Source organism: Peromyscus leucopus, chromosome 6 (genome assembly GCF_004664715.2).
Source record: "Peromyscus leucopus breed LL Stock chromosome 6, UCI_PerLeu_2.1, whole genome shotgun sequence".
Classification (NCBI taxonomy): domain Eukaryota; kingdom Metazoa; phylum Chordata; class Mammalia; order Rodentia; family Cricetidae; genus Peromyscus; species Peromyscus leucopus.
The window spans coordinates 93,066,195-93,087,503 of NC_051068.1; the positions used below are offsets into that span (position 1 = coordinate 93,066,195).

The 21,309-nt window shown below is 39.0% G+C and overlaps 1 protein-coding gene across 2 annotated transcripts in view; it reads left to right on the plus strand.

The window, feature by feature from the left end:
* Dpyd (dihydropyrimidine dehydrogenase) overlaps positions 1-21,309 on the plus strand; it is an 847,112-nt gene that overhangs the window by 821,764 nt on the left and 4,039 nt on the right. For both annotated transcript variants that reach the window (XM_028880091.2, XM_028880092.2), the window contains 2 exons: positions 5,865-6,008; positions 20,776-20,916. In XM_028880091.2, coding sequence (XP_028735924.1) covers positions 5,865-6,008; positions 20,776-20,916 — 285 coding nt within the window. The remainder of the gene's footprint in view (positions 1-5,864; positions 6,009-20,775; positions 20,917-21,309) is intronic.

Below are 21,309 nucleotides of genomic sequence, written 5' to 3' on the forward strand. Positions count from 1 at the left end.
AAATCACAATGAAGTAGATATCAAAACCACAGCCGAATGTGAGTCAACATTTGCTTTTATAATTGAGAACTCACCTGAGCTCACACGTTACAGAACTGAGAAGACACTCAGCATCTCCACCTGCCATAGTGCATCACTTGCATCACATCACTCTTGGTATACATCAATTAAAAGTAGGCTCAGAACTTTCTCTAGATTTCTTCATTTCAACTGCAGGATGGCCATTTTACTTGAAACCAGAAGATTCAGAAAGTCCATGGTCCCAACCATCACACACCAGTGCTCTTAGATCTTTTTTTTTTTTATTTTATATGTCTAAAAAGTATTCCAGTTGCCATATTATTTTAAAGATCAATTCAATAAAAATGCATTGTCTATATTTTTCTCTCCAATTCTTGGTCACTTGATCACATTCAAACAGTCTTCCAGGGAGTATGGTACATCTTGTAAGTAGGTGAGATAAATACGATAAGTGGGAATATTTGCTCTATAATTTAGTTTGACATTAGCCCTTAATGAACAGTGAGATATACTTTCACAATTAAACACTCTATGAATACTATGTTCACTGTATAGACTCCATATGCAAATTATTTAATCTTTAATCAAGACAGCCAGCACAGACATTCTATACTGTATTTGTTGGGGGGAAGGGTGTGCAACCATGTAGCTAGAAGTTTTTCTGTGTCCTTCCTGACCCGTAGTCAGGACAATTCTCTCTCACCTGTCAGTCCCGCAGCTGCTCAGACCCAAATAAACATACAGAGGCTTATATTATTTACAAATAAGCATGGCCATTAGCTCAAGCTTATTACTGACTAGCTCTTACACTTAAATTAACCCATAATTTCTATTAATGTTTAGCCATGTGGCTTGGTATCTTTTCTAAGTTCTGCCTTGTCATCTTGCTTCCTCTATATCTGGCTGGTGACTCCTGATTCAGCCTTTCTCTTCCCAGAATTCTCCTAGTTTGCTTATCCCACCTATACTTCCTGCCTAACTACTGGCCAATCAACATTTTATTTATAAACCAATCAGAGCAACACATATTCACAGAGTACAGAAAGACATTCTCCCATCACAACGCAGATAGCTAGTATAGCCATCTTATAAATAAATATGGTCTTTGAAAAATAAAGATCCATATTAGATAGTTGTAAAAGATATATTTTGTATCTATATTTTCTTTCAGTCTGTCATTGTATAGACATGCACACATATGTGTACACTCCAAGGAGCAAGGTTGGCAACTCAAATGTTTCAGGTTTGTACTGATCCATATGTATATTGCTCAGAATAACTCTGAAATCCTTTTATCTTTTCACGTTATTACTGTGTAGATATCACAGTAATTACTCTTCTTGCAGTTATTGTTTCCAGTCAGATAAGAGAGCATGATTAAGAAAATAGAGTTGATACACTGCAGTTGTATAGAGTATGCTATTAGCCAACTCCATGCCATTCTCATAAAGTTATGCAATTTAAACTGGATGATGCTGGTGCCTGCTTCTATTAAGAACAAGAACCCTTTTCCACTCTGTAATATGCTCAATTACCTTTAGATTGATCCGTGAATAAATTATAATCCAAATAGACTACTTTTCCTCCCAGCTTTGCTGGCTTAAGGAATCATTGTTGATTCATGACGTTGTCACCTTTCTATTGGCAATGTAATGCTTTTTATATCTGGATGGAGACAATTTTGGTGTGAAATACTGTTAGCTTTAAATGAGTAGGATTTAGTTTTTCTGGGGAGAGCAAATCCATCAATGATGAATCCCTGGAGAAACAATGGAAATTTAAAAAAAAAAAAATACCCTTTCTGAGTTTTGTTCTGTTAGTCAGCTTTGGGTGGTCCTCAAGAACTTTTTGTCTTTGTTTGGGGAACCCAGCATGATGCTCAAAACCTCTTGGTTTGAGTGAGTGCAGGTTACACATTTATCTGTAAGAAAATAATGAATGAAGAGGAAAGGCTCCTGCTGCTGCCTCTGCCAGGCCCCACTGCTTCCCTACAATGAGAAATCAATTAACTGCATGTTCAGGCAGAGATTTGGACCAAATGCTTTATTAATCACCACTGATTGCACACTTATACCCTGGCCAGCTACATGTTCATCTTCACATTTTCTTAGCCTTGTTGGGGTTTGCCTTTTTTGGTCTGTTTGTCTGTATGTCTGTTTTGGCAAAATCAGAACACAAATGTAAGCCTGAATGTAGCCTAACTAAAGGTAAAGCAGGAAAAAAACTGTCTTTTACATCATCAGAGAAGCATCAGTACCTGAGCTCAATTGTGAGCGCTCATGTTTAAAGCTGGTCATGGTAATGATACTTGCAATACCAGCACTGGAGAGGTAGACACAGGCAAATCCCTAGTGCTCACAGGCCAACCAGCTTAACTTACTGAGTGAGTTCCAGGCCCCTATGAGAAACAAGGTCCCCTATCTTAAACAAGGTGAATGGCATCCAAGCTATGTCACCAGGGATTTACTGTGGCCTCGGGATGCAGGTATGTAGCTACATTTGCATACACACATATGCACCTGCACACACACACACACACACACACACACACACACACACATCTTTCAGTACTTCTAAATCCTAGAGCCATTTTAATACATTGAAGGTGTGTGTGTGTGTGTGTGTGTGTGTGTGTGTGTGTGTGTGTAAGAATGTGTGTGGGCACACATGTGTTTTCAGGTGTGTATGTATGTCAAAGCCTGAGTTTAACATTAAGTCTCTTCCACCTTATTGAGACAGGCGCTCTTAGTTGAACCCAGAGCTCATTGATTCATCTAGTCTAGCAATCCTCTTGCTCCAGGGATCTCACCTCTGCTTCTTACATGCTGGGATTTCAGGTAGTCTACCATGCCCACTAGAATTTTCATGGATGCTAGGATCTGGATGCCAGTCATCACATTTGCATGGCAAACACTTTACCTACCAACCCACCTTCCCATTCGTGCACATTTTCTTCATCATTTAATTTTTCATACTAATGAGTGAAGCAAAAATTCCTGTGGCAGCCTGGGAATTTTGGAAAGAAGCCCTTAGCCTCTGGTCTCTCCACATGGCAATAAGAAACTACAGATGAGCCCATCTGAATTTGGAACTGTGTGGTTAGAGGTTGAAGGAATACTCATTGGTATTTTGTCCATTTGTTTTCAATGTAAAGAAAAAATGGACAGTGGCCACTCTTGTCTCGTTAATTTTTCTAACCAATAAATAAATAATATCCTATAGAAATTTTTATGTTAAATTGAGAGCATCTCCTTAGTATTGGTTATTCACATGAAAAAATTAGGATCATGCCACTGTTAACCATGGGGAAAAAAACTTCATGCCTCAATTTTTTATGTAGCAAATGTGATCAAGTAGTATGAAAAGTCAAAGAGGCTATCCGCGATTAGATGCTTACACTGGATGTTTGCCATTCAGCATGAAGGGATTTGCAAATATTTAGCATCCTCATCATTATCACTGTGAATGTAGTAGTTTAAGGTCACAGCTTACCTACATATCTTCTGTCCATTTGAATGAATAATATTCTTTTAAGATCCATTTTTATTTGTATGTATGTGTTTGTGTGTAGTATATATGAATATGGGTACTTTTGGAGGCCAGAAGAGGGAGTTGTATCCCATGAATTTCGAGTTACAAGTGTCTGTAAGGGGCCTAGTGTGGGTGCTATGAACTGAACTCTGGTCCTCTGAAAGGACAGTAAGCACTCTTAGCCACTGAGTTATCTCTTCTACCCTGGATAACATTTCAGCCAAATAGAAGGAATGGTCCTCCAGTCTCTGTTTAAAGAAGATGAATTGAAAAGTTCCAAGAATGTTTGTTTTTGGAACAGCCCTTACAAAACTCAAGTGGAATTAAATGGTGTTGAGAGAGACACAATCGATTGCAGCAACAAGGATCCTGGTTCAGACTTCTTAGGATTAGTTGGCATGAGAGCCTGCCAGACCCAGAGGCTGTGTGCTTAAACACTGAACCATCCTTGATCATCTGTATCAATATAAGACACAAAGTTAACAGCCCTTGATGTAAAGCAAAAATACATAGACAGTGATCTTCTGACAGGACTTATGTCATGTAATATGTATTCTGTACTTATGAGATGTCATCTAGACCTAAAGGGACGGTCTTTCTAGTGTAACCCCAATACACTTTCCCCCAGGCATCCAAACAAACATTATTCAAACATTAAATAGGACATCTCACGTAAGAATTATTTTTACATTAAAGTGGTTTTCCTATGGGATAAGTTCTGAGGACTCCTTTTAGATTCTTATTTTTTATGCTTTTAATAAGCCAACATCACTTAATGTACAGTAAAATAGATGAAAACATATTCTACCCTCTGTCATATCATTTCATGTTACTGTAAGCATTAAATGTTGTGATTTGAAAAAGTGCTAAGACATAGAGATGAAGTACATAATTCTAATCCAATTGGGTATAAATTAATTTGGCATTGACTTCCATTTTCCATTTACTTGACTTCTTGACATAATTATAGTGAATTTATAATCAAAGTAACAAGCTTAGGTATATTTCCACATAAATATGTTCTTTGCTTTATTTTTAAAATATGTTTGCTGTATATAAATATACAGTTGAAGGCTACAGTCTGGTTTGCCTTGGTCAGCTTACTTGTGCTCTACTACCTATCCTTTTGAAATCTCCAAAGATCTAATTTCCCTGGTTCCCTATGTAAGCTGGCAAGTGAAGTCTGATACTTTGAAACAGGTGCTTTTTTTTTTTTTTTTTTTTTTCACCAAAGTACCTGCGAGGTCAGAAATCAGGATGACCTTGGAGTGCTGTAGTTTTCCCAACTTCCATCAGGTAGATAAATGGGCTTTATCCTGCAGGAACAAGAAGGTGGGTTTGCAGTAGTATAAAAGACATAGCAATTTCAGGTTACCAGCTGGTGTAAAACATTTGAAATTCACTGGTGTCTATCATCAGTGGAATGTGTCAGTAAAAGTGAAGATCAAAGGTTCCAGAAAAGGGGAAGGACACGGTGAAGAGTAGATAATTGTGGGATAATGAATGGTATGAGGGCATTTTTGTGTTAACTTGAAACCACTTAGCATTTTTCCATGGCACCTAGGTATCTTCCTAAATGAACTTTGCAAAGTACAATTGAATAACCTTGAGATTTAAAGCCTCATCGTGACTCTGAATGCTGATGGAGTTTGTTTAAGCGCCGTGATATACACTCTGCCTTTCCTTTCTATTTTTTTTTTTTTTGCCTCCTTCACGCAAAAATAAAGTTTATTTTCTGTGCAGAGGAATCAATATTTTTGCCATTTTGTTTTTCAACTATTCCAGTAAGTTGCAATCAACATTAGTTACAATCTTTAAGGAAATGCAGTAAGAATTTGAACACAATAAAATGGAGATACAGATGAGAACCTTGGCAAAGCACCTTCTCTATTGACAGAGGCATTTGTCAAGGGCTGTGGCTATGTCTATATTGTGCTAAAAACCTGACGAAGGGAAAATAAAGCATCAATAGGGTTCACCTTCTGTCTGTACAAACCAAACAAATGCTCTCCCTAATAGCTATTGTTTTAAGTGAGTGCAATTGGTTTTCCACAGTGAAATCCATTCCCTTTAGAAATGAATTTTAATTAACAACTGCATCTAACACATCCATATTTGGCTGAAGTATCCTTCTCGTGTCTTCTTTCTGATTCCAGATGGAATCTGACACATAGAAGACTAGTAGTCCAGAAGGAAGACCCAGTTAACAAGGGATGAGAACATTTGTTTGTTGGTGATATTTGTGAGAGGAGACCCCCGCACCCTGTTCCTATGAGTTACTATGATGTTGTCTTTGTGTGTTTTCCCTTTAGAAACTGCCAAGCTTTGGTCCTTACCTTGAACAGCGCAAGAAAATCATAGCAGCGAGTAAAATCGGAAGGGGAGATCAAAACGGAGCATGTTCACCACCCCAGAGAAAGCATTTTATCCCACAAAAGCCTATTCCTGCCATCAAGGTAAAAATTAAGACAAATTCATAAATTTACCTATTTCCCATTCAAATGTGGCTTAAAGGTTTTTTTTTTCCTCCTTAAATATAGCATCGATTTTTGCCTTTTGATGTTCTGAAAGTTTCTAAAAATTCTGTCTACCATGAAAATGCTTCTACTAATACAGTAACCGCTTACTTCTTTGCTTCCTATTTTGGTTTCTGTCACTTTCTAGATCACTGCCAGGTTTGTTTCATGGAAATTTTGTGCATTAATGAGTCAGGAGACATAATGAAGAATTCTTCATATTCTTATAGTTAACTATCAGTATTTTAGTTCAGAGTTACATTTAAGAAATCTATTGGTCATAAAAACAACTGAATTATGAGACTGTAACAGGGTTATCAATAGAATTACATTTGGAGATATTTTCTAGTTTGGCCTCAAAAAAACAAGCCCATGTATTTGGTACTCAAGAATTTATTCTGGGCAAAACAAAGATCACCATTAAGAAGTATTTGCGTGTATCTTTACCTTTCTAGCTTATTTACATGGAGGTTTGATTTTTTGAAAGAAACAGTTTCCTATCAAGTTGTGTGAATAGCAGACAGAAATGATGTGTGTTTTCTAGTGTCTCAACAACTGCAGTGTATAACACGATAGCAATATCACATCAAGATTTGGGGAGAAGGCTGGTTTTTCCTTCCTCCCTTTTTGAAAGATAAGATTTGGCTCTACAGCTCAAGTTGGGTTAGATCCTCCTGCCTCAGCTTTCTGAGTGCTGGGGTTTCAGGCATGCCTTCACATACCTGGTAACCACACAGATATTTCTCCAACCTATCTACCAGTCTTATTCAGGTTTCCCCTGTTCTCTCTCTCTTTCTCTCTCTCTCTCTATATTATATATATATATATATATATATATATATATATATATATATATATGCGTGTGTGTGTGTGTGTGTGTGTGTGTGTGTGTGTTGTGCTGCATTCATTTTGAGAAATTTTGTTTTCTGTTTAAGTTTGCATATCCACAACCACAAGCGAGATACAAAACAGCCCAGGCTATTCTGTAGGTGGAGAATTCCAAGTCAGTCTGGGATATGTATCAAACCTTGTATGAAAAGAAGAGGAGAATGAAAGAGAGGAGGAGAAATGGGAGAGGAGGAGGATGCTACTGATATGTCCTTCTCAAGCAAGGAAGGATTAAGTTTAGATTATATATTGAACCATTACATAAGAGTGGCGCATTTTAGTCAGTATTCTGTTGTTGTTATAAAATATCTGAGACTAGGGCATTTATAAAGAATATAAGTTTATTTGGCTCACAGTTATAGAAGCTGAGAAGGCCAAGTGTATGGCAACAGCATCCCTCTGGCATCTGGTTCAGGTTTCTCAGTGCAGTATAACATGGCTCAAGTCTTGCTTCCTCTTCTAATAAGGACTCTAATGCCATCGGGGAGGCCCACTCTCCTGACCCAACTGCCTCCCAAAGGACCTATGGAGAAATACCTTTCATACACAAATTTGGAGTTTAAATTTCCAATGAAAGAAGTTCAGATGAACACATTCAAACTGTATCAAAGAGATACTTCTCTTTGATGAAATTGGGCTTAGCAGTGTTATTTTATTTATGTGATTTTATTGTAAATGCATCATCATAGGAAAAACCTTGAGGTACTTGCTTCATTGAAATACAAAGTTTACAAGATTTTAGCAGATTATAATTAAAATAGAAGCATTTCTTAAATTAAGCTTGACTACTCTGTCATAGTCCCTGTGTTCAAACGGTTGCATTGACAGGTCATAGCCCTATGAACTTGCCTCAATAAACTAATCTGTGAAATGGAATAAATGAAAGTGTTTGCCTCCATAGGGTTATAAATTTGATGGTGTGTGAAATATTTTTTATATGGTGTCTTCCCTAATTGCTATTTGCTAGTTGATGTAATGTTGGAATGGACAGGTTAGATAAGAGGTTAGGTGGATATTTCTGCTTTGGTCATTGAAATGAACTCTAGAAAAGGTAGGGAAATAGGAAGCTCTGAAGACCAATCAAGCTGAAAAATTTGAAGCCATTACATTTCCCAGAGTGTCTTTACCTCAGAAAAACCATGCAACAAGTAATATGCCAGGAGCTGAGCATCAAATGTTCAGGGAATATGACAGACATATTTAGTAACCCCTGAAGCATACAAAAAGAAGGAGACAGATACTAACAAAGACTGGCAGAGACAGTGCAGAATTATACTTGTGGCAGGAGCTATATATAGATACTCTAAGATGTACAGAATCTTTCAAGAGACCTAATTTAAATCCAAGGATCCAAGGATCCAAGGAAAGCTTCCTGGTTATGGTGGTTTACCTTTTCATCTTGAATATTTTGAGAAATGCCTACAGATTAGCAAATCACATTTCTGAGCATGTCTGTGAAGACATTTCTGCAGATAGTTGTGAGGACCCTGACCTAAAGAATGGATTCATCCCTTGATGGTTCTGTAATATGATGACAAGAATGGGAAAATGGAAAGAGGTAGACTTACTTGGAGGAAACAAGCTTGGGGGGTAGCTGTATGGTATCCTGGTTCCACGTGTCCTCTCTCTTTCTGCTTCCTGCTGCCATGATGTTGTGCTCCACCACACCTCCTGACATGATGGCCTGACACCTCTGAAACCTGAAAAGGAATGAAACAAAGTCATTCCTTTGTTAAGTTGCTCTTTCAACATCTGGTCACAGCTACACATATTCGATGTACTGAGTCAGAGAATTGATTGTTCCTATATACAAGATAGGGTTAGAAACATATGAGAGGGGAAACATGCGCTAGGTGAGCCACAATACGATTTTGCATTTGGAGTAGTTATGATGCTAGAGACTGTATTGAAGTCAATACAATTTTATTAATTCTTAAGAGGGTTTAGCAATTCCAATTATATTGAAAGATAATGCATGGAAAGGGATTGAAAATGAGAGGACCCAACTGACTAAATTTTTTGATGATTCTATCGAGCTAAAGAAAACAATGTAATAAATCAGGATTTTGTTCTTTTTTGTCTTAAAGTTTGGTGAAGCTTTTTGGGGGGTGGGACACAAATTTAACATTGAGAATTTTTAAAGAGATAAACATGGGGACATAGAAGAGGGAAAAAATGACATTGTGACAGCCTACTGTGTGCCAGACATGAGATGGGACCATCTTACATGCTTTCTTTATCATTGCTTAAAACCCTAGGTAGAAATAAGGCATGCTGGGGAATTAAATGAGAAGTGGTCATAGAAATAGGAGAATGACCTGAAGAACATGATGATGTGGGAGAAAACAAGAATGGGAGGATTCTTAAGGCTGATGTCCTGGTTCATAGGTCCAGGAATCCCCAGTGTTAACTAAGGAAAGCTTACATGGTTCCATTTTTTTCTGACATATGCAATCACTGGGATTCCAACTTTTGCTGTAACAACAGTCAAGTTCATGACAAACCCATTGCTTCATGTAGTAATCACTCATTCACAGCTACCACCAAAAAGAACAGCACTGTTACAGTCACGGCATCCAAGAGTGAGTGAACCCTGGCTCTCACGAAACCTACATTGTAGTGAGGAGAAACAACTGAGTAGAGGCTGGTACACATGGGAACCTGTGAAGCAGGATCAGGAGACTAGAAATCCCAAGATAGGCCCTTAGAAATGTTTGCTTGATGAACTGTCCCTGAGTTAACACCCCCAAACTAAGGGAAAGAAAGAACAATGTGTATGTCTAGGGGAATAATTTTCCATTCAGAGAGAACAGGAAACATAGACTCTGAATGGAGAAGTCTCTCACAGAAAGCCCCTACCTGATAAAATGTCTACTTGGTTCAGCCACCATGTTTCCTCAGAGTTCTGGTCTGTCTGCCTACACTTCAGACATGTTTTTGTCCTTTTCATTGCTCATTTCTAGCAAACACCCAGCTCGCCCTGTGTTCCCATCTTGTTTCATTATTCTGCCTGTGATTCCTCTACCATTTTCCTTCTTTTCCTGACATGCTAGTTTTCTTTTCTTCCTTTTTGTTCTTTCTGGAGAACCTAAATTGTCTATTTTCATGCCTAATAATTTCTCTGTGAATCCATCTGTTTATTTCAGGTTGTTTCTTCCCTCTGCTAGGTTCTTTATAGATTCTTCTGGATTTTGTTTGAACTCCATGACACTGTCTTGTTTATTCTCCCTACTACCACAATATATGATTTCCCATCTGCCATGGAAGGATCCCCATCTTCCCATAAAGTTATCTGAGCCTCTCTTGTCTGCTTTTCATTCACATGCCCCCATTCTAGTCTCTGCCAGTTTCTCTGATTCTAGCATGGCGATATTGTTTCAAAGGTCTCCTCTTTGGTTCTTTTATTCTTTCTGTTGCCATAGGTATGGCTGAATGGTCTCTTGCTCCACAGGTAGGCAGTTTCAGCCTCAATCCATCAACAAATGTTTATTGAATATCTTCTATTTCAACATCAAAACACTGAAGGCAATGCCAGATTCCAAAGAAATACAAGTGTGGTCCAAGACTGGGGATTTCTCCATCTCAGCAGAGATGGATCACTAGCATGTTTTCACTATGTGTTCATTGCAGTCTAGGAATTGTGCTGGGGAAAAGGAATACAGCATGAATTTTAAAAAGACAGAAGTCTATATTTTGGGAGCACATGGTATATCAAGGGAGAAAGACATGTTAAAAATTATTTACAGTTCAATCAAATACGAACAAAATGCTCTGGGAACACAGACGACTGAAAGGGATTAGTTCTGCCTCGGGTAATTGTGGAAAGCTTCACAGAGATGGTGATATTTAAAGTAGAGTTTAATAAATTAGTGTTAATTAAGCAGAGAATTAATAATAAAAGCTAATATTTATTGAGGTCTTATGAGGTTTCAAGCACTGCAACATGTTTGTAAATGAGCTCATCCGAGTCTCCCAATAACCTGATGAGATGAAATACTTGTATCCCGCCAATTTTACTGATTCGATAATTGAAAAACAGAGAGGTTAGCTAATTTGCCCAAGGTCACACAGCTAGGAAAGCATTATAAAGCCAAGATCTGAACCTATTTCCTAAGGCACTATACTACATGGGGTTGGGGACAGTGTTTCAAGATAGTCACTATGCTTGCAAAGTATAATATTCAAATGTATTTGTGGTAATACACAGTCAAGGGAGCTTAAATCCATATACAGTCCCTGGGTTTCAGTAGGTGGTGATATCAATGTGTTGAACTTGTTTTGCAGAATAGAAATTTATAGAAAGGGCAAAACTGAGAGGTGATCATGTGTGTGTGTGTGTGTGTGTGTGAGAGAGAGAGAGAGAGAGAGAGAGAGAGAGAGAGAGAGAGAGAGATCTTATGTGTTTGCATGTGTGTGATCATGTATATACTGTACATTTCTGTGTGCAGGTATGTACTAGCTATATGTGAGAATGAGGAATACAGAGATTCTGTGTCATTCCTGAGGTACCACTAGGTTCTCTTTATTGGCCTGGAGTGGCCATCCAATAAGTCCCAGAAATCTGCCTATTTCTGCATCCCCAGTTGTGGGGTTAAAGCCATGTTCTACCACACCCAGCTTTCTACATGGTTCCTATGATTGTACAGATAGCTCTTTACCAACTGAGCCATCTCATCACCCTGCTCAGTGTTGTTAATCAACATTCTAAAAACTATTTTATTTTTTTAATTATGATGTATATGTGTATGTATGTGTGTGTATGAATATATGCATGTGAATGTAGGTAGGTACTTGTAGAAGCAAAAAGAAAGTTTCAGATCTCTTGGAGCTGGAATTACAGGTGGTTGTGAGCTACGAGCTGTGTGTGGTCCTGGAAACCAAATTCTGGTCCTCTGTAAGAGCATTGCTTACTCTTAACCAGTGAGTAATCCTTTGAGCATGTTTTCTTATAAAAATTTAAAACAGTGTCAAGGAACAAAGAAACAGACTGGTTAATCCAGTAAGAATTCCACCTAGGGCACCAAAAGGGGCCATTCTCAATACTATATGAGAATGCTCTGGTTAGAACTGGATGTCATCATGCCATCCTGAATCTTCTTACCATTTGGAAGCTGAAAGTGGCCTCAGAGTACCTGAGTTCCTCCTCTAGGGAATGCCAGAACACCTGGAGATGCCCTGGAATCCAGCTGATTTTCTCCTTATCACCCCAACATCTTGGTTTCCATTTCATAGTGATAGCATTTACCATATGACCATGTAATGAAGCTGCTTAGTTTGTAAAGAAAAGAGGAAAAGAATTCTGAGTCAGACACAGGTCGTCAAAATGGGCCCTAGAAGGCTGAAGAGCTTCAAAGGCATCTGTCTATAATGTAGTCTGAGACCATCTGAAAAAGGCCCTGACATACATACAAATGTGTGCGTGCGTGCACACATGTATACATACATACATATATATATACATACACACACACACACACACACACACACACACACACACACACACACACACATATATATATGCCACAGACAAGAAAACATGCAGTGCCTCCTACTGGAATAGCTCTGCCTCCTGGCCCCAAATAACTGATATGACAGTGCACACATGCGGCCCAGCTGAATGAGAAGTGTGCTTTATTCTCTAGCAGCAGATAACAGAGGCTTGAGATCTTGCCAAGCCCTATGAAGTCCCAGAACATGCTCCAGTTCTGTTGATGTATGTGAGAATGAATTCTCATTCTCCTTATGAAGCTGGGGATACATCTCTAATGTCTTCAGATTTCTGGGTAGGAAAATTAATGGTTTAGGGGCACTAGTGATGTTTTCATCACTTCTTCCTGCTGCTTGGAGGAGGAGATAGACGACATCTCATAAGACTGGCAAGGCAGTGTTGGCAGGGGACCAGTCAGCCTGATCGAGTGCTTTATTATTTCAACTGAATTGTGAAAGGAAGGAGAAAAGCACTCAGATAAAACTGTAAGACCATATTAGATACCACAGAACACAGAGGGGACTGCACAGAAAGAAAAAATAAAGGAGACTTGCTCAGCGATTTCCAGAAGGATCCAGAGAGGCAAGCTACGGGCAGCATTCATATTCTTGATTGTCTACATACCAATAAATAACAGTTGAAAAATCTATCATGTTGAGCTTTAAAAGCCAAGAAGAATTTGGTTATAAAAATAATCTCTTACGTCTCGTCATTATTTATTGATGTGTGCTTCCTGGCTTGACCAGAATACAGCAATAGAAAAAGATATGTTGCTTAGAATGAAGAAGTCCAGTCAGAGGGCAGAGGGAGGAGCAGTGTATGTCAGATGTGTACAATTGAAATCTACAAGCCTGAAGGTGATGTGAGAAGGAGCCAACTGTGGGACACTGAAAGGAAAGGGAAGTGGAAATGTCATCCCAGGACTACATCAGAGATGTTATAACCAGGTGGTTAATATGGACAGGCAAGATAGAGCAGCCGTGTTTGTCTTTACCGACTGTGGATGGAAATGCCACTCCACTGAAGGAAAACTATCTGAAAAGGAATTGCACAACCTTTGTTCTTAAGAATATCATTACACAGAAGAAAATGGCTACACAGGCTTAGTTCCAACTCCTGTGACAAGCTCGTGTCTGAGGGAAACAGTACCTGAGAGAATGTGAAGGATGTCGCCATTCATGTGAACTTAGAGTTTTTTATGCCAAGAACACATGCATTCCACCTTTAAAAAAATCTGTTTCAGGAAGTTCAGAGAAAGCCATGGATGCAATCTTATAGTCCAGTTTGACTGTTAATCTTGACTGTTAAGTCAATGAGATTTAGAATCACCATGCAAAATAGTCTCTGAATATATCTGTGAGGGATTACCTATATTAGCTTATTTGCCCACCACAAATGTTGGGGGCATCATTCCATAGGCTGAATATAAGGGAAAAAGTGGGCTGGTCACAGAGTTCATGTCTCTCTGCTTGCTGACTGTGGAAACAGTTGACCATCTGCCTGTTTCTGCCTCCATAACTTCCCTACTGTGATGCATTCTATTCCTAGAACTGTAAGCCCAAATAAACCCTTCCTGAAGGTGCTTTGGGCAGATATGTTATCACAGCAACAAGACAAGTAACTGAGGCATTGGGTCTTAACCTGAAGATGAATCAAGAATGCAAAGCTGTCAATCAGAATTTGATGATGTAATCACTATGTATTTTCCCAGGAGTGAGAAGGTTAAGGGTTTAGAGATAACTTAGTGGTCAGTGGTCCTATGAGAAAAAAAACCTTATCGATGATAAGCACAAAAGTGTGACAGCAAACTTTAAACATGGATCAGCTTACTGGAGTGATTTAAATTTTGAGAAAATATTAGGTAAAACGGGAATGTATTTTTGTCTATTAAAAGTCAAAAAGAAAAAATTTACACCCACTCCTTCAAACAGATGGTGTATTGTTAAATCACAATTAGAAAGAAAAACTGTTCCATTCCTCTTATCTTCCCTTGCATCCTCACATAGAGTTTTCTTAGAATTGAAAGAAGGAGGAAAAATAGATTTGAGAGTCTAAGATAGGTAAGATATAAGATTACAGCCTCATTAAATCAAGTGAAAACCCCAAATGTCAGCAACTTGCCACATGAAGCCTGAGTCTACCCCACATGGGAAGGATACTGTGATCAGAGCCTCCGATACTGAAGTCATCCCCATCTGTCTCTCCCAGACACCTTTCTCCACCACCCTCTCTCACCACATTGACTTGCTTGTAGCCTGCCTCTTGGCGCACTGTTTCTCTCAAGTTTTCTGGCCAAACAAGTATTTGTTTTCTGAATCACTCACTGTCTTTGTCATCCCCATCTCCACTTATGCAGCTCTGTCCTTACTTGTCAGAGACTGCAGAGTTCTAATTCCAGACCACCCCATCTCAGTGTTCGCTGCTTGCCTCCTGGCTCAGAGAGTCATGCGATAAAAAGTTGACTGTTAAGCTTTGAGAGCACTTGTGTTGGAGAATTCTGTACCAACTGATGAAAACTAAATATTGTTCTGGGTTCTTTTAGTATAGAAAAGGCAAGCTGAGCATGGTGGCTCACACCTATAATCCCAGCACTCAGGAGACTGAGGCAGGGGGATGGCTGAAGCATCAGGGACAGCCTGAGCTACATAGTAAGTTCCAAGATGGCATAGTTTAGAGCCTGAATCCCTGTCCCACAATAACCAAAAGAGAGTCATGGGAAGGGAGGGAGGGAGGAAGCAAAGGAGGGAAGAAGGGCAGAAAGAAGGAAGGATTGGATATGGGGGTGTAGATGCTCTTACTGTATAGTAAAGAAAAAATTACTAACAGACCAGGAAGGCTGAGATCCAGGCCCAGGGGAGCTGTGCAAAGATTTCTAAACTTTTGACTCAGGAGCATTTATGAGGACAAGGTTATTAAGAATCAGCATAAATTCATTGAGAGCAAACCAAATGACCTCATTTCCTCTCCTGATAGGTTTATAAGGCAAGGCGTGACAAGATAAGAACCTGAGGCATTGGTAATGATGCAGATAAGGGCACAGGAAAGTAATTAAACAGCTATACCCAAATCATTTAAATCACAGATCCTTCAGGTTAAAAGTCACAGGGATTGCCCATAGCATGCTGTCCTTGTTCCTGGACTTTGAAGGGCACATATTTACAGCAATTGTAGGAAATATGCTAATCAAATGTGAAGACCCAAAGCTAGAAGAGTAGTTAATGTGCCCGATAACAATTGCAATTGGAAGGTACTTCAATCGGCCTTAAAAGTAGGTCAAAAATAATAAATTTATATTGCTCATAATGAAGAAAGTGTAAAACATCAGAGACCGAATCAAATCCCTCTAGGTCTATATTCGTTCACCTTAAAATGTATATCAAATAGAAACAATGGCTGACCAATCTTGCAAAAAAAATTTTGAGCCAGGCAGCAGTGGTACACCCTTTTAATCCCAGCACTCAGAAGACAGAGGCAGATGGATCTCTGTGAGTTCAAGGCCAGCCTGATCTACAGAATGAGTTCCAGGACAACCAGGGCTACACAGTGAAACCCTGTCTTGAAAAAAAATTTTTTTTTGATTATCCTAACTATGGATATAATTCTAAAACACTGTAGGCCATTGTATCTAACCCTGAGCACTTACATTAAAATCAAATATGCCACCTTGGGAGATGTTTCAGTGAGTAAAGCACCTGCCACACAGGCAGCAGAACCAAAGTTGATTTCCCCCAGAACCAACTGAAAAGCCAAGTGAACATGGAGGCCCAACCAAAATTCTAGGTCATGGAAACCAGGGGCAAGGAACCCCTGGAGTGAGTCACCTAACTAGACTAACTGAAATCAGCAGCAATCCCTTTCTCAATACATGTTGATTGGGAGTGATTGAGAAAGACATCTGATGTCAACTTGGATTCTACACACAGCACATGTACATGCATTCATACACACACACACACCACATATAAATACATGCCCAAATCAAATCAAATGTGTAAAGCATAATAAAGGATCCAGTGTCATAGTCTCTATGCATAAGCATTTCTAGTAAGCAGGAATGGTTACATAGATTGCTTAAACTTTGTATGTACACACCCTATCTGGAATAATAAATAAATGTAGGTCTCCCAACCTCTGGAGAAGTGTTTCTACAAGGCACTACCTGAAACAGAGGTACCTGACTGTGATCCACATCTTTCTACAAATTCCAGGACATGCCAACACATATCCATTGGCTAGCAGTATAGCTTAAGATGGTGGTTTTTCAACAAATGTCTACATCATTAGCCACAAAGAATGGTCATTCTTTTTTATTGTTTCTTTGATATTCCCAAACTAATTTCAGATACTATTCTTTTATCCCCTTCTAGATTAAAAATGAAGATGGTATACTTAAAGAACTATGAATTTTTAACCCCCTTTGTGATTAACCTGTAAAGGGTCCAATGAACTTATTCTATCTGGTTTTGTAAATAATGGTGTTTTAAATGACAGCTGCAAATCTCAGAGAGCAAATGGGATATTTAATATACACAGAAGGTGAACTTTCTCCTTATAATAAAATCTCTTGGGAATGTATATTTCTTCTGGAAAAAATGTAGAGATTTTCCTAAATAGTCATCAGTTGAGCTTTAACTAGTGATTTCTCCCATAATGATTGGATTCTGCTCAAGAGATGTTCTAACTGATTTATTTGCATTTAAAAAGTTAGTTTCTATTGCACATAAATAGTCTTTCACAGCCAGATAAAAAGCTCATGCATTTATTGTCTTGAAATACTAGAAAATATTAAACTGTTCAAGTTTCCTTGATTATCTTTTGCATGTTCAATGCCCAAATTAATAAAAATATCCACTAGACCTTTTGTTAATATCTATGCCTAGACTCATCACTGTTATGAGTCTAGGCATAGATATTCAAAAGATGTAATTATTTAACAAATATTTGAGCATCTGTTATGCTTTGATGATCTGCAGATACAAGATATACCATACTTGATTCAAATATGGATACATTTCTGTTTAAAAAAAAACAAGAATCTAGATTTAAAATCCTATTTGCAATGTGAGGTGGGATTTGCTAGAGAATAACAAATGAGTCAGTATGGCAGAGGGAATATGATCACAGCATTTGAAGTCTAGCAGCAGTAATCTGAAGCTCTATTTCATCATCTACTTGATTTTATATCTTAAATCACAGTCACCTCACCATCCTAAAATGTATGAGGTTTAAATAAGAAAATGGTTTGAAATTAAGGCACTAGCCTGAAGTGTAGTAGAATTCAAAAATTATCCTTATCGTCAATTCTACAAAATGGATAAAATATCCCAGACCATGACAAAGGAAGAGAGAAAGAAGATGAAGAGTGCTGAGGTGGAAAGGGGAGAGGAAGGAGAGAGAGGGAGGGAGGCAGAGAAAGGAGAAAGAGCTTGTCTTGACAATTGGTTAGGAAAGGAGACAGAAGGATTGAGGAGGTCCTCATGAAGTAGAGATGTCTGAGCTCCCTTTGAAAGATGATTAGGAAAAATGATTGGAAGTTAATGAATCATGTTGAAAAAAAATGGTTGTAGACACAGCAGGGGATCAAAAATCCCTCAGAAAATGCAAAAGATGGCATTAGAGGAGAGAGAAATAGGAATAAAACTCCAAGTCTTCCTCATTAAAAAAAAAAAAATCCTAATGCTATTCCCAATGCCAAGAAAAGCTGAAGGACACCACAACCCTGTGTCCTTATGAGTTCAGTGGGTGGGGAATTTACCGTTCTTGTTTCTAGTGATAATGCTTATCACACAGTTGGTAATGCAGCTTGAGCATGTGAGAGCAGTTCAGAACAGGTAGAGATCTGGATGTCAAGGGCCCGCCTGCAAACACACTGCAAGGTAGTGACGTCTTCAGCTTCAGCACACTACAAAGAAAGTAGGCAAGGCAGCCCTGACGTTTTCTGTCATCTCAGGGCTTCAGAGTATATAAATGAAGTGTAAGGATAGTGTGAACATTGTCTCCATTTAAAAGCTTAGAGTAACATTGCAGTGCTCAAATAGAAAATAAAATAAAAAGGTAAAGCAGCACAGCCAAGTGTCCTGAGCATTCTTATTTGTGGTGATATATTGTGTCCCCCAATATATTGTGTACCCTAATAAAACTTATATGGGGTCAGAGAACAGAACAGCCACTAGATTAGATGTAGAAACCAAAAAATGGTGCACACACACACACACACACACACATACACACACACACACACACACACACACACACACACACACACACACACACACCTTTAATCCTATTACTTGGGAGGCAGAGATCCATCTGCATCTCTGTGAGTTCAAGGCCATACTGGAAACAGAGCCAGGTGTAGTGGCACACACCTTTAATTCAAGCATTTAAGATCTCTTGTCTTGGGAAAAACATGCCTTTAATCCCAGGACTTGAGATCTCATGTCTTGCTTGAGAAAGAAACATACCTTTAATTCCAGGAAGTGATGGCAGGAAACAGAAAGGTACATAAGGCATGAGGACGAGGAACTAGAGGCTTTTAAGCTTTTAGGCTTTTTAGGTTCTTCAGCTGAGATCCATTCTGGTAAGGACTCAGAGGTTTTCAGTCTGAGGAAGCAGAATCAGCTGAGGAGTTGGCGAGGTGAGGTTGGCTGTGGCTTGTTCTGTCTCTCTGATCTTTCAGCCTTTCACCCCAATACCTGGCTCTAGTTGTTTGTTTTTTTTTTTTAATAAGACCATTAGCAATTCATGTTACAGTGTTTATTTTTGTTGTTGTTCTCATAAAATACTGACTAAAAGTAGCTTGGGAGGAGAAGGGCTAATTTCAATCAAGGAAAGCCAGAGCAGGAGCTTAAGTCAGGAACCTGGAGGCAGGAGCTGAAGCAGAAACCAGGGAAGAATGCCACTTACTGGCTTGCTACCCATAGCTTACACAGACAACTTTATTATATAGCCCAGGCCTACCTGCCCAGGCATGGTACCTCCCACAGTGGGCTGCGTCCACCTATATCAATAAGCAATTAAGAAAATGGGTGACAGACATGGCCGCAGACCAATCCAACATAGATAATTCCACAACTGAGGTTCCCTCTTCTGAAGCAGATCAAATTGACAATCAAGACTGGCCATCCTACCAGGCCAGAAGGAGTGCAGAAAATAAAACACCCAAGAGAATGTGGGATGAGGACTCCAAGCAAGAGATGGCCTCTTTGAACACAGACCTTGAATTCAAACAAACAATTCTCATTCTAAAGGTGAAAAACAAGAGCTGATAATCTTGACAGCACGCTAATTTGGCAAACATTGTTACTCTCTCTGTTTTGTTTTCTGAAACAAAGTGCTTCCTAGTGTTGATGAAACATCCTCTGTGCTTCCCATATTAAGCATAATCTCAATTACTATAAGAAACAAAGCCATGTGTAACCGCATTAAAGATCATCGCTAGTGAATGGAGCAATTGCTAGTTCTTTAAGAGTGAAAAGGCATCTAATTCAACCTAGATCAACCTAATTAATTAGCATAAATTAGAATTCTTCAATAAGGAAATATATTCTTCAAGATGTGACAGGTGAGTGAGCTATCAGAACACCTTTCAAATGAAAATCAAGAATCAAAACTCAACAATAGAAATGGGGTGCATTCTTATTTCCATTTCCCTCATCCCCAGTGAAATGAAGTCTCTCATGTAAATGTGGTACCTTTTTGTCCATTTCCATTACGTTTAGATCCTTCAAATGGAAACTCTAGAATATATGAGCTACAAAAACCTAAGAGAATTATTTTAATGTCTATATACAAAGTGCTCTTATAGGGTGCCCAGCAGAAAAGCAACTGAGTTCAGTGACGTAAGTCTTATAACTATAAACTGCCCCCTGCCCGTGCCATGTTGTATGTTCATGTGTGTGGGTCTGCATGTCCTGTGTGCAGGCGTATATGTGTAGGTGCATGTGTGAGTTCATATGTACTCATGTGGAATCCCAGGACAAATGTCATGTTATCTCTCTCAGTGGCTTTCTGCTTTATATCTTATGTGGGTCTCATGAGGATGTTGGGAATTCAAACTCTGATCCTCATGTTGATAGAGCAAGCACTTTAACCACCATCTCCACAGTCCGTGGTCTTATATTTCTAAGCTGGGTGTGCTTACTGCCCGTCTCTCAAAAACAAGTAAGCTAACTGTCACAGAAAGTGCTTCTGTGAGAACTGTGATACTCCAAGCCCCGTAAGTAAACACAATGCCGTGTGAGCTCAAAATGGGGAAATGTGGTCAGATATTAGTCATTAAGGAATTGTTTCACATTGAGCACTGTGAGTAACTCACCGCCCATTTTCTAGGATGTAATTGGAAAGGCGCTGCAATACCTGGGAACGTATGGGGAACTGAGCGGTGTCGAGCAAGTTGTGGCCCTGATCAATGAGGAAATGTGCATCAACTGTGGCAAATGTTACATGACCTGTAATGACTCCGGCTACCAGGTAGGAACCCTGCTGGAATTGAGATGCTGTAGCCAGACATGGCTCTTCTTTAGGGGCAGCAAGTGTATTCTATTGCTAAATGTGCAATTCAAACCAGGTGTGCCAATTATGTCCCCTCACCACAGGTCCCTTTTTCTGTCCTTGTAATAGGCTGGTGTGTCTTTTTACTTTTATTTGACGATTTGTTTATGTGTGTGTGTGTGTGTGTGTGTGTGTGTGTGTGTGTGTGTGTGTGTCAGTAGGAGCATAGACTATGTATGTGCATTCACCATTCAGATCTGTTGGAACGAGAGTGGTGGTGACCTTCCCAACTTCAGTATTAGGACTGAACTTGAGCCCTCTGTAAATGGAGCCAGAACTCTTAACTGCTGTACCATCTCTCTGGACAAGACA